Source organism: Tachypleus tridentatus, chromosome 12 (genome assembly GCF_004210375.1).
Source record: "Tachypleus tridentatus isolate NWPU-2018 chromosome 12, ASM421037v1, whole genome shotgun sequence".
Lineage (NCBI taxonomy): Eukaryota > Metazoa > Arthropoda > Merostomata > Xiphosura > Limulidae > Tachypleus > Tachypleus tridentatus.
The window spans coordinates 71,664,957-71,680,013 of NC_134836.1; the positions used below are offsets into that span (position 1 = coordinate 71,664,957).

Here is a 15,057-nt window from a genome sequence, read left to right on the forward strand (position 1 = left end):
CTATATTTTGTTTCTCATTTTAGTTATATGCACCATATTATTCGAAACCAGAATAATACATTGGATCTTTAATACTCAATGATAACTTGAGGGTTTACAACGTTACAAATATGGGTTCGATACTTTCGGCAATCCTAACGCAGTTGGCCTGTTCTGTAGTTTACACTGAAAAACATATTTGTAAAATAAACCTAAATATTGGTACATCGCCCTCTAGTAACAATGAGTTCCTAAAGAGAAAAAACCCGTAGTAAAATAAATATAAATAAGGAGAAGTGTTTTTAAATTCTCACATTTTTTGTATAACTCTTTCATCTATTGTAAAAAGAGCGTTAGTATTATTACCTAAAGACGCTATGCATTAACAACAAGTCTTCCTCACGTGGTTATTTTACAGCATTAATCATTTTAGTAGAATAATCTGATGACGACATGTATTCATCCGCCTGAACCTACGGTCATAATGTTAGGAAACAGGTCTTCGAATTTTGTCTATAAGTGGAAAGGAGGGGTTTGAGGGCGGTGGAAGTGTTTGGTGGTTAATCGTGAGAAATATAAAATTTTCATTTAGCAGATGGCATTAAAACGGATTAATAAGGTAACATTTAAAGCAGTGTAACGAAGTTTTATGAACTTGTATTTGTGTTAAATGTGGCTTTCTTATTCTAAACTTATCAGTCGTTCAGTGTTGGTTCTTATTTGGTAAATAGGCTTAGGGGTCTTCCCACTCCTCAGTATTACTATTAGAATTTTGAATCGGAGTTACTTTTAATTTCAGAAAATGAGAGTTAGAGCTAAAAAGGTTTTAATGTTGAAATAATGGTAGTAAAATATTAACCTTAATAAGTTATGTATTTATGATTATTTGTAATAGTATTAATGTATGATATTGCTTAAAGGTTTGTAATAAATTACTAATATATTATTACAGATATAGTGTATAGAAGAGGGCTGGACTTGGGGCTTAACGTCTTTTTTGTTTTCTTTTCTGTGACTGTAACACTAACAGCTCAATATTTCACATATATGATATGGATAAAAATAAGATAGTGATTCATGTTCTTATTGTTTAAATATGTTAAGCCTAACAATTTTATCATTTTTAATTTGTTTTATGGTCTGTGCAAACTGAGATACATTCTTCTGATTAATATTATAATAATAGCTGTTACTATTAGTATGAATGACTTGTAATGCTTTACCAGTGGTAATACCAGTTTTATTACTAGTAGATTACTGTTGTAGAGCTACATTTCAGCATTTTAACTGAATGTTAGCTGGAGTTCATACAGTGTTGAAAACAAGTAAGTTGGTTTAAGTGAGAATAGAATACTTAGAAAGCTCTACTTTTAACATCAGGGTTCTAATAGAACAAGAGTAGCATATAAATATGATAAGCAGTGAACAATGAGGCAATATTTTGCTTTTAGCTAATTATGAAATAGTCATTTGTTTTCAGCTTTTAACATACTAACTATTTATGTTACGTTAAAGGACAACAATGGAGCTTTTATCTGTTAAGGTTGTCCTATCTGTGAAACTACTACTCCATCTTCCCTCAAACAAAAAAACTCAAAGCCAGCCCTTATCATTCGAATTTTCATTTAGCTATCCCTTAAATTAACTGTATCCACTGCATATGAAGGGCATGTGATCCATAAGCCACCCTGATAGCTAAAATAAAACTATTTCAGCTGAAAATGACTTTTCCTTTTCAAAATGTATTTGTATCTCCTACATTTACTATTCTTACATTAAATATGAAAAAAAATAATACATCAACACTATTTGTTCCCTTAATAAATGTAAATAACTCATTTCTTTTAATTCTTTTATCAAGATAAAACTAGTTGAGAGATCTTATCCTATCCTTGTATAATAACCTTTCCATCTTAGGTATCATTCTAGTTACAAACATCTGAGCCCTTTCCAACAGTTTAGTGTTCTCTGTAAGGTAAGGAGCCCAAGATTGTACACACTACTTTAAGTTTGATCTAATAAATGACTTATAAAATGACATAGCCACTGTAGACACATTCAGTCTTTCTGTAGATATAACCTAAAATCTTATTTGCCATTAGTAACAGTATATTGCTTGGATGATTTAATATCCTGACCAATAGGAACACTACAGTATTTTTCTTCCATAACCCTGCTTAGGCTATTCCCTTCAAAATCACTGATATAATTGTAATATATGGCATGTATTACTTTATATTCATTATAATTAAAAGCTGTGTGCCATTTATTTGCCAAACTCTGAAGTAATTAAAATCATTTTATAAAAGAGTAGTGTCCATTGCACAGACAGCAAGGTCATCAGGAAATTTAAATAATATATTGACCATTTCTTCAACTATACTTTTAAGGTAAATTGCAAAGAGCAAATGTTTTAACACTAACCCCTGAGCTGCTGCACTTGTGAAATTAATCCAGTTTGTCTGAACTCTGCTTTTTTTTTCCTCTAACCAGTTTTCTATTCAATGAGCTAACCCATTCCCAGCATCTACAGAGAACTCTTTAATAACCCTTTTAAGTGGGATCTTGTCAAATGCTTTCTGAAAATCCAGGTACACCAAATTTACACTCATCTACATAAACATTAACCTCTTTAAAGAATGTCAAAAAATTTCTAAGACAAGACTTGCTCCTCATGAGAACATGGTGACTGTGTAACAGTTTTAAAGTTTTTTTTAAATGACTTTGAAAGGGATCTTTTATAAGGCTTTCAGTAACTTTTTCTACCACTGATGTAGAACTGATCTATAATTAATGGAATACTTTTCTTTATCACCTCCTTTGAAAAGGTGAATTACATTAGTTGACTTCCAATTTTATGGCAACTGCCCACTCTTCAAGGACTTAGAAAAAAGATTAGTGTGTGACTTGTATATCCTGTCTTTAACCTTCCTCAAAACCCTTAGGTAAATATCTAGTACAGATGCTTTATCAGTCTTTAAACTGTGGTTTATTTATAAGTTCAGAATTAATATGGTTATCTTATTTAACTGTTTCCATCTGGCAACTTTCAGGTTGAGGAATATTGCTTAATATTCATTGTTAAAGTTTTTAGTTTCAAAGAAGCATTGACAAGTGTTATCACATCTTCAGTTAGTCAGCCAGCCATAAAATTGTACAATGCTAAGACTAGTTTATAGTGGTAGTAAATTAAGGGTACTACGGCTGAGAGGTTTTGATTGTCGTTGATGTGAGCGTGTAGGTACGACTTGAGGAGCAGTGCCAGACACTGGAAGTAAAATGACTTAAACTACTGTTAAATTTATCTTAGGAAATATTATTCCTCTAAAAATCATGGATGGGAAAGTGAATTGAATTCAAATCAATAAACTGGTACTTTTTCAGGAATCAATATTGGGAAAAAAATGAAATTGAAAGAATTTTAAAAATTTAAATTGGAATATGAACTTGAATCAATTAAATAAAAAGGTTTGTGTTGTGGTTTTTCATGGGAAACTATCAGTTATCTAACTTTTCATTGGTAGGGAATCACTCCCTGCATGTGTTACTCCACCAACAAACTCAAATCCTGAGGTCAGTCTGGGCCTTTCATTTGTGTTTGGGTGTCCATCATGTCATCCTTTTCTCTTTTTCCCAATGTTCTTACTGACCTCAGTGATCCTCCCACTTAATCTGTCTTACCGTAATAAACCTACTAAGGGAATGATGCTCTTGCAAAAATCTGTTTGGCTTCAATTATTTTAAGTTTTTACTTAATGATGCTGCTGTTGTGTGGAAGGTGACTACTACTGTATTTGTAGATGTGGCAACACAGAATAAAATAGAAAAGGAAGGGAATTTTTTTGGGAAGTATAAAAGTTATCTTGTGAAGAGAATGACCAGTTTCTTACCTTTCCAAATTATATGTCAGTGTACAGTTAGAATTTGGTCTCATCAAGCTTGAAATTGGCCTCCTTTGATGTTCAGATGATCAAAGTGTCTTAAAGGAATTATGCTAATTAGAAACACAGGCTTCTCTTGCCCATGAATAAATACTCATTTACTTTCGTATAGCTCTTAATCTGTTAAAAGCAACGTTATTCTAGATTCTTATTTGCTCTCTTTGGTATTTTGATTTAATTAACCTATTATTAATGTAAATACTTCTTATAACATCCAGTGATGATGATGAAATATGGAGAAAGTCCTATTATTATTAAAACCCTGATGCAGTTTTAAATGCAGTATATTTCACTATAGCCTGTCGATAGAATTATAAACTTTTACTATGTTATAAATAATTACCTACTGTGTAGATATGAAAAGTTATGAAGTGAAGTGAAAGATATTTTTTGAGATATTATGCTTCAATGCAAAATAGCACCTTTTGGAGAGCGTGATTTCCTGAAGCTTGGATGCAGTGAGTGATGAACATCACCCGACAATTAAGTGCAATGAAGGATTTGTTTTGGTGATATAAATATCTTATTTATTGTGATATAAATTAGTTGAGCCAATTTTACAGTAAAATTGAAGGGATAAAACGCACACACACACACACACACACACACACACACACACACACACACACACACACACACACACACACACACATGTTCATATAGTTTTAAGATAAAATTATATGTAGATTAAATATGGACAAAATGACTAAAGTTATACAGTATAGTAGATAAACAGGTAACCAAAATAGACAGATGAAGTTTGAAATTATTTTATAAAAATAATGATTGTGTAATTCAACAATACCAAGAGTAACGTTTATTTTTATCACTTTTCGTCAGTGCACTCGTAACACCATATGTATAATATTTGTCGCATATCACGAGAGATTCTGTCAACTATTTCATGACAGGAGCAGTGTATTTGTTCAGTAATGTTGTTATTACTTTATTTACAGTATTCAGAGAATCTGTTTATCTTTGCTAATAACTTGTTTCTTACAAAAAAGTCATTAGATGTTAGAAATGTAAAGGTGGCAAGTTAAGACACCATTATACTGCTTTTTTACATAAAATGTTCATGAAGTTGTTTATACATGCAACAAATGAATGCATTAATACTTAAGACAACACAGATTTGTATAAGAGTAGACTGCACTGCATCCTTCTTCAATTGTCTTTTATTTCTTTGACTTGGGGCCCCTCGGTGTGGATTCTTGTACGTGGTGAGGGGACCTCCCAGGGAAGGGTTGTTCTATCTGGTTACCTTCTCTGGGATCTGAACATCCACCCACGTATTTGCTGTGCGTGGCAACCCGTGAAGGGGAGGAGAGGATCCTGGTGGTTGAGGGGTCCAACCCTAACACACCACTTTGGCCTCGATTTCCTGTAGACGGGCGGCCTTTGGGTGGGCTCCCCTTGGGTCAATCGGCTGGTCCACTTGGGCTAGAGTCAACCAAGTACCAGTGTTGGAAGTTCTCAACGGGTGTTGTGGACATTGTGCCTGATGCTGGTGTTTGGGTATAGTGCTCACGAAACCCTGGCGTTGCTGCATTGTCCTTGCGTGACTTTGTAGTGTGTCCCCTTGTAGGGCTCCATGGTGGGTGGGGTCAGTGGGTACCGAAATTTTCCTTTTTTTTATTATGGATCCCCCAAACAAAAATTTAAATAAAATAGTGAAAAAACAGTCAATAGGTAAACGATTACATCTTGAATACTCAGAACAGCAATCTTCAATATCAGTAACACACGTACCTCATTTTCTTATATTACATTCTCTTTTCGGAAAAACCTTTAGGGCAAATGTCCCCTTTTTTTATTCAAAAGGGACTAGAGGGACTTGCTGGCTCTCCAAAGTCAGTAAAGAAATTTCGATCAGGTGACATTGGTTGAAACATCCACATCCCAACACAGTGAACTCCTCTTGAATTCAAAGGCAATTGGGGATATACCTATTGAGGTTACACCCCATGCTACCTTGAATTCTTCATGAGGAGTTATTGTTGAAAGGGATTTGAAGAATGTTCCCAAGTCAGAGATTCTCGCTGGTCTCTCCACTTAAGGAGTTTCTGCAGTGAGGCGTATCTCCACTCGCAAAGATGGAGTTACACTGCCAACAAATACCCTCGTTTTAACATTTACTTCACCACATGCACCTGCCACCATCAAGGCAGGTTATCTCATTTGCAGGGTTCAGCCATACATACCAAACCCTCTTCGATGTTTCCAATGCCAGAGATTCGGCCACTCAAAGACATCTTGTCGTGGTTCCCTGACATGTGCTCGTTGTGGAGGCAAGGACCACGATGCCTATGACTGTGACATGAACCCACATTGTGTAAACTGCAATGGTTCTCACCCCTCTTACTTTCCTTTTTGCCCAAAATGGTTGGAGGAAAAAGAGGTGCAGCGTTTGAAAACGACACATAACATTAGTTATGCTGAGGCTCGGAAATTGCTGTCCACAACTCCATCTCGGACATATGCTGCTGCACTTCATTCCACAACTACAGTGGGAGTGCAGACAGATCTCTGTGCCTCCAAGAGAATCGTTTTCAAAACAAATGAAAAGCCTTTTGACCTCCGTGGTTAAAAAGATTGATGAATCGACTTCCACACCCATCTCTCTTCCTCCCATATCTTCCAACAAACCTCAAGATCCACGTCCTTCAGTTTCAAATACAGGCATTTCTTCTGATACATCTTTTTCTCCCACCACAAGAGACAAAACAATTATTCGTTTGCATCCTCAGTCACTAGATTCCCCTTCTAATAACAAAAAACCTGCCCACCCGACCCAGAGCAGGATCCATGGAGGTTGATAGACCTCCTCCGACTAAAGACAGTAAAGAAAAAAGACGTGGTCGTAAACTGAAGGGTTCTCCAGCCACTTCACCTACCCGTTCTTAAAAATGGCCACCTTGATACAATGGAACTGTCGAGGTTTACGTTCTAATCTGGATGATATCAAAACGCTGATTGCTTCCTACCATCCTGTTTGTCTTTCTTTACAAGAAACATTTCTCAAAACTGCTGATACTGTCTCCATTTGGCAGTTTTCTCTGTACAGGAATGACAGGTTGTGTGATGGTTGAGTACATGGAGGGGTGGCACTGTTGGTTGATCAATACGTGCCCACCCTGTCTTTGTCGCTCAACACACCCTTAAAGGCTGTAGCTATCTGTGTTTCCTTGGGTCATACCATCACTGTTTGTTCTCTGTACCTGTCCACTGGAGAGACATATGATCAATCAGATCTTGATGCTCTCGTTGAACAATTGCCATCTCCATTTCTAATCCTGGGGGATTTTAATGGACATCATCCCCTCTGGGGAAGTGCTATTATTGATGGGAGGGGCCGATCTGTAGAGCGGATGCTCTCTGATCAAAATCTTTCTCTTTTCAATACTGGTTCTTCCACTTACTTTCATGCACCTAGTCAGTCCTTTACCACTATTGATCTTTCAGTTTGCCCCCCTTTATTATTCTCCCATTTTTCATGGAGGGTTGACAGTGATAATTTTCCGATCCTTTTGAGAGAGACTGGCCGTGGTCAATGCCACCCTACCTGCGTGCCCCTGGTGGAAGCTGGATCAGGCAGACTGGTCCACTTTCACTGCTCTCGCAGAACTTGATCCTGCCATCGTAAATCAGCCATCAATAGACGACTGTGTAGCAGCGGTAACTGACTGTATTACACATGCAGCTGCTCAGTGTATTCCTAAAACCTCAACATGTTTTTCACGATATCCTCGTCCGTGGTGGAATCCTGCTTGCCACTTAGCACGGAAGGCTCAAAAGCGGGCCTGAGATACTTTTCGTAGATATCCCACACTTTCAAACTGGGTTGCTTTCCAACGGGCCCGTGCACATGCTAGGTGGGTAAGACATCATATGGGACAGCATATTCACCACCAGTTCCAAGTTAATGGGCACAAAGGTTAATGGGCACAATTCTGTACCCCTCTCGATCTTACTCTCTGATTGTCAGGAGGTGACTGATGTTCGGAACATCGCTAACAGTCTAGGTGAAAGCTTTTGCCGGGTATCTAGCACTTCTGCTTGTTCCTCCACCTTCCTGGCCATCAAGACTTGGGCAGAGCGTTCACTTCTTTCCTTTCGAACTGACTGTCTTTTTGACTATAATTGTCTCTTTACCCTGGTGGAACTAAAAATGGCCCTTCATTGGTCTGCCAGTACGTCTGTTGGACCTGATGATATTCATTATGACATGCTGCACCATCTCTCTCCTGCTTCTCTTGATATCCTTCTGATTGTTTTCAACCGGATCTGACAGGAGAATTTTTTCCTGATGCCTGGCGCCAGGCTATTATTTTACCTTTCTCTAAGCCAGGGAAAGATCCCTAGATTCCTTCAAACTACCATCCAATTGCTTTGACGAGCTGTCTCTGTAAGACATTAGAAAGGATGGTTAATGTTCGTGTTGTTTGGTTCCTTGAATCAAACAACCTCCTCTCACCCACCCAGTGTGGGTTCCGTCGACAGCACTCCACCACAGACCACCTAATTCGTCTTGAAACATCTATCAGAAAAGCCTTTCTCAACCGCCAACATCTTGTATCCATATTCTTTGACATAGAGAAGGCTTACGACACAACATGGTGGTATGGCGTTTTGCGAGACCTCCATACATATGGGTTACGTGGCCATTTACCCATGTTTATAAAAAAAATTTTTAATGGACAGGAGATTCCAAGTTTGTGTGGGTTCGACACTTTCCCGTTCTTTTGTACAGGAACTTGGAGTCCCTCAAGGCTGTGTATTGAGTGTTACACTCTTCAGTATAAAGATAAATGCCATCACTGAACAACTCCCTCTCACTGTTGCTAATGGGCTGTATGTCGACGACTTTCACATCTCATGTCAGTCGTCAAACATGAGATATATTGAGCAGCAACTACAAACCACTCTCAATTGTGTACGGAAGTGGACTCTGGCGAACGGCTTTAATTTCTCTCTCTCCAAAACTGTATGCATGCACTTTTGCCGTCGATGGGGTATTCACCCTGATCCTGAACTTCATATCGGTGAAGTTGTGCTGCCAGTGGTCCCGGAGACCAAGTTCTTGGGGCTTATCTTTGATCATAAACTGACCTTTATACCACACTTAAAGCAGCTTCGGGTCAAATGCACAAGAGCACTGAACATCCTCCGTGTTCTCTCTTCTACCAGTTGGGGGGCAGATCGCTGTTCAATGTTAAAGGTATATCGTGCTCTTATTAGATCGAAACTCGATTATGGATCAATGGTCTATGGCTCTGCCAGACCCTCGCCTTAAAGATGCTGGACCCCATTCATCACCAAGGACTTGACTCTGCACTGGGGCTTTCCGTACCTCTCCAGTTCAAAGTATATACATTGAATCTCATGAACCTTCTCTACACCTTTGCCGTTTGCAACTATCTTTACAATATACTTCGAAACTTCATTCCTTACCAAAGCATCCCACCTGGAAATGTGTTTTCCTTCCTCGGTGGGCAGTACTTTTTCAGAACAGACGATCTGTCATTGCTCCGTTTGGCCTTCGCATCCTGGCGCAATTGGATGAATTGGGTCTGTCCTTGGATAACATTGCAGATTCCACAGGTTGGCCCATCCCACCATGGCTTATTACAGCCCCAAATGTGACCTTTCTTTCAGTCACCTAAAAAGGCAGATACTCCAGATTGGAAGTACCGTCTTTTATTCAATGAATATCTTTCAAACAATCATTCAGTTCCCATTTATACAGATGGTTCCAAATCAGGTAATTCAGTGGGCTCTGCTATGGTTTGCTATGGGTCAGTAGTTGCACGTAGAATCCCTTCTACAGCTTCTGTGTTCAGTGCTGAACTGTATGCCATATCTCTTGCCCTGGATCATATTGCAGCTGAGCAGTACTCTAACTGCACTATTTATACTGATTTGCTTAGTTCTATACTTGCCTTGGAATCGCTACACGTTAGCTCACATCCTATTCTCGCTGATATTCGAAACCGACTGGCCCATTTCTCATTAGCAGCGACTTCAATCCAGTTTTTCTGGATACCAGGCCATGTTGATATTCGTGGGAACGAGCTTGCAGACATGGCAGCTAAATATGTCTGCTTCAGCACCATCACTCCTATGCCTATTCCGTACATGGACTATGGTGTTGTCTTCAAGGCTCGGCTCCGTGCCAGCTGGCAGTCCACTTGGAGTGAGCAACGTGACAACAAACTCTTTCAAATCAAACCCAAAATTGGACTTTGGCCATCTAGCTTCCGTAAAGTTCGGAAGGAGGAAGTTGTTCTCACTAGGCTACGCATTGGTCACAGTTTTTTAACTCATCATTTTCTTTTATCTGGAACTGATGCACCAATGTGTAGTTTGTGTAACAATATTTTAAACATATTTTTTCCCAGGGTCAGTCTGTAACATTGGACAGAGTTATTGGTGATGGTGACTCTGTCCACCTTGATAATGTTTTTAATTTTTTAATGGCCATTAATCTTTTTAATCTCATTTAAGTGTTGCATATTTATTCATTACACCTTTTTAATTGTAGTTCCTTTTTTACAGTTTTAATCTCTCTCCTTCAATTTGACATTGGACAATGGCCAGAACATTAAATAACTCGACACCAGGACTGGAAAGGCCAACTTCAGGTGACTAACGCTCCTGTTTGAACTACTCGTTAGTCATCCTGGCGAGTTGTTATTATACTTTTGCTTCATATCATTTCACACTTTTACTACTTAACTTTTTAGTACTGGCCATATTGACTCATAACCTGGAACCAGGACTGGAAAGACCAACTTCAGGTGACTGACGGTGGTTTTTATACTTACCTGTTAGTCTTCCTGGCAGGTTATGATCATTACCATTCTGCTACAGGTAGTTCTTTACAACTTTGTTGACTGGATGTCAACATTGGTTTTTATGCCATTTTCTGTTTTAATTGCCATTTTACTTTTATCTTCAATTACTTTTTCAAATTTTACTCCATTTACTTGACTTTATCTTTTTACTGGACATTTGGCTACTCATTGTTACAATTTTGGTATGCATCTTTTAAAACTTCTATTCTTTTACATTTTGATACTGGTTGCTATGACACATAACCCGGAACCAGGACTGGAAAGACCAACTTCAGGTGACTGACGGTGGTTCTTGAACTTACCTGTTAGTCTTCCTGGCAGGTTATGATCATTACCTTTTTGCTAGAGTAAATACCTTACAACTTCTTATACTCTGCCTTCTATCTTAACATTGTAGACTAGGTGTCAACATTGGTTTTATACTTTTTTGTTTTACCTTCATTTCCATTTATGTCTGTTACTACATTTATTTATTTATTTTTTTATTTTCTTTTTTACATTTTTACCGAATGTCTGGCGCAGATAGTCTCGCTGCTCTGTGCCATAAAACACTAAATCAATCAATCAATTTGACTTGGGGTCCCCAACCTCACATTGTCAACATAATCATTTTTTGTGAAATATTGAGATGGTTGACATGGTCCTTATATCTTCATAAATGAATCCACTGCATTTTTCTTTCCTTAAGAAACCAAAAGTAACAAATCTCAGTTTTTACTGATTCTTTTCTTATTTTGAAACATCCATACACAGCACACTTACCTGGCATGTTTTTTTTTTTTTTTTTGTCTTTTTTAGAAAACAAGTGATAATTAAAATGTTTTACTCTGTAACAATTTTGTAATATGACACGACCATGATATATCAAGGGTAATTTTGTGAAGTGAGCCAATTGGGCTTAACTGAAGTTGCTAGGCTCTGCCTATCAAACTGTGAAAAGCTGTGCACCAGGATATATAGTCCTTTCAGCATACATTTGCTTTAGATAAAGCTAGAGAGAAATAGTGAACGTTCCTTAACCCATTTGTATCATATCAAGGAAGATCTTTATATGTTGTCTTTGATCGGTTTTTACATTTTTTTACCATTTTCAAATATGGGGTATTACAAAACTAATGAAGTGTATTCATATTTAACAATTGCTGGTTCTCACAAAAGCAACTTTCAATCTAACTAGTTACACTCTATATTAGAAGCACAAGGATACTTCAAAACCATGTGTAGTTTCAAGAATGAAAAGATTGCTTCCACAAGATGAGAATGTCCATTGTAATATATGTGTTGTTGGACAAAAAACATTTAATGATATGACTGAGTTGAAGACCCTAAATGGGAGACCTGTTTCTGCAGTGGTGTGTGGCTTATATAAAATAATCGATCCAATTAAAAGGGAGCTTAACACAACAATAGATTGGGAAAAAATTTCGACTTCAGTTGATGAAAAAGCTACAGAAGTTGTGAAACAAAGTGAAGAGCTGCAAAACAGTGTTTTTGCTGAAAATTGACATTGCCTCTTGTTTGGATAGATCTGTGCTAGTCATTAATGGAGAGACTCTTCAAATAATATCTGTGACAAACTTGTATTCAGGACATTTGGGAAGAAACATAAAAATAGTTGTGTTATCAAAATACAACTTTAAGTATAAATCAACTGTGTTCCATCACTACTGATAATGCTAGAAATATGGTTAAAGCTGTGAAATTGAAAGTGATATAGGTAAACTAGGTGATATTTTCTGTTAAACTTGCTGCTCATAGTTTGCAACTTACAGTAAAAGATGCTTTAAATGGAGGACTGCATACAAGTACTATATTTCTGGTGTGAAAACTATATTAAAAGCTGCATACTCCAGCTATAATGAATGTTTTAAATGCAAATATGTGCCTATTATAGTCATGGTGATGCAGTGGTGCTCAACATGCAATATGATCTTCTGTTCTGTTTATTGAAATAATAATGGAATTAAAACTTTCTCTTCAGTCTTGGGAGAAATTATGCATGTATTAGAACTAGCTTAAAAGCTACAGTATGGTTACAAGAAGAACATTTAACTCTGGAGGACTTCTATGAAGGTATGGTTTGTAATGGATCCTAGACTTGAACTTCAGTTAACTTTGGAATCTGAGGAGCAGGTGGCATCCAGTACATCAAATATGAGTAGTAAAACATACTTAGAGTGGCTGCACAAAGCAAGAAAACTCATACTCCAAAGAAGGACTTTGCTTCAGCCCTGAAAGACTGCAAATACAGAAAGAATTCCAGCAGATGGCAGTTTAACTTCATGGTGGAACTCGAAGGTGAAGTGTGAAGGACTTGTACAAATTATAGCTGTGCACATATTTTCAATGACACAAGTCAATGTAGAAAAGTTTATTTTCTGTTTTTAGAATGATCTTAAGTTCTCAAAGAAACAATTTGCCTGAAAATATTGTAGTTTATTTTAATTTCAACATGCAAGCAAGCTTGTGTTACATAATGCTTGTATTTTTTTTATATAATAAAGGAATTGCATTAGAAACCTCTTTTATTCCCATTTTAAAACTTGATATGTTTGTAGAGCTATGAATTAAATAGTTTAAGTGAAATAAAAAAATACCAGAAAGATTAAGTTGTTTTTCGTTAAATATGTTGGTTTTACTAAGATTGGTTTTAACTATGTATTTATAAATATTGTAACTGAACAAATAAAAAGAAGAATAAATAGGAGACAAACTCAGTGGTTCATCCCATAGAAGAAGAAACGGGACAGGAGAAGGAAAAAAGATACTTGTGAAAGTGTGGCATTTATAAATATTAAACATAAAAAAACTTGTCAGTTATTAATGGACATTTTAAAAGAAATATGAAAAGCTGGAATTGAAATCAAAAATGAAAAACTTAAATTGAAAAATATAAAAACTTAACTGAAATCGTTGCATATCAAAAACTAGAATTGAATTTTTTTTCAGTTTCCAATCCCTAATAAATATTAGTATAGTGTAAAACTTGGGCTGTTATGTTCAGACGAGACATGAATTTAAAAAAATGAATAGTTGTAGTATGCATGTGATAATAGCCTGTAGTATATCTAATAAAGTTTGAAAATATGTTACATCTATAGGCTTCATTCTAGTGGTATGCTTTATTTTATAATGCACATATCTCATTTAAAAAGAACTGAGTTTTAAGAACAAGAATGTTGTAGTTGGTGTGTACTATGTCTACCAATAATATTGAAAGAGTGAATGGTTATTGAACTATTTTGTCAGTTAACCATCTATTTTACACTGAACATTTATAATGCAAATGTTTTTTTTCATAAGTGTCTCAAGGTAATGCTTTTCAACCTTCATTGAAAAAACTTTCTAAGACTACATTTTGTTGATTTGCTGCTGAGTCATTTTATTTCATAAGTTTTTTCATTGCTGAAAAATATTTCAGTGCATAAAATGTTTGAATTTGATACTTCACTATTTTAAATTTGATCTAATGGACATCAGTTGACATTATTTGATGTTAAAAATCAAAAGTCATGACAGATAAATTGATATTTCAATCTGTAGAAATCTAACATTTTATTTTACATGTAAAAGTATCAACTAAATGTAAAACACTGATTTTGTTAGGTTTTAAAATTTAATTTCTTTTTTGTTTAGCTCAGCATGGCCAGGTGGTTAGGGTGCTCAACTTGCAAAGCTGAGGGTTGTAGGTTCAAATCCCTCTTGCACAAAATGTTCACCCTTTCAGCTGTAGGGGCATTATAATGTGATGGCCAACCCCTATTTGTTGGTAAAAGAAGAGTCCAAGAGTTGGCAGTGAGTGGTGATGACTAGCTACCTTCCCTCCAATCTTCCACTGCTAAATCAGAAACAGCTAGTGCAGATAGCCCTCATGTAGCTTTGCACAAATTTATGAAACAACAACAAAACAAAAAAAACTTTTTTGTTAACTAGCAAGCATTCCTTAATCAAAAAATAAGTGTTTGCAATTATGTGCAAGATACATATTTTTTTATACTACTGCAGTATATGTGGGAAACAAATAAACTTTTACGACAGAAACATGCCTAGAATATAGTATTGGAGTTCTTCAAAGTAACATATTGATATTTGTACATGAATGTATTTTGTCTGTTGTAGGAGCTACAAGACCTTGGTCGTGATCCTCCAGCTCAGTGCTCAGCCGGTCCTGTTGGAGATGACTGTAAGCATGTTTGCTTTTAATTCAAGAAATTTAGTTTCATTTTAACTATAACTTTAAACCAATGATTTTTATACCCTGTACATATTGTTTGACCTTG

The 15,057-nt window shown here is 36.4% G+C and overlaps 1 protein-coding gene across 1 annotated transcript in view; it reads left to right on the forward strand.

Annotated features, from left to right (window-relative positions):
• Positions 1-421: 421 nt before the first annotated feature.
• LOC143233577 (ubiquitin-conjugating enzyme E2-17 kDa) overlaps positions 422-15,057 on the forward strand; it is a 31,304-nt gene continuing 16,668 nt past the window's right edge. Inside the window, exons 1-2 of the mRNA XM_076469927.1 lie at positions 422-598; positions 14,897-14,960. Of these exons, the coding sequence (XP_076326042.1) occupies positions 575-598; positions 14,897-14,960 (88 nt within the window). The 5' untranslated portion in view covers positions 422-574. The remainder of the gene's footprint in view (positions 599-14,896; positions 14,961-15,057) is intronic.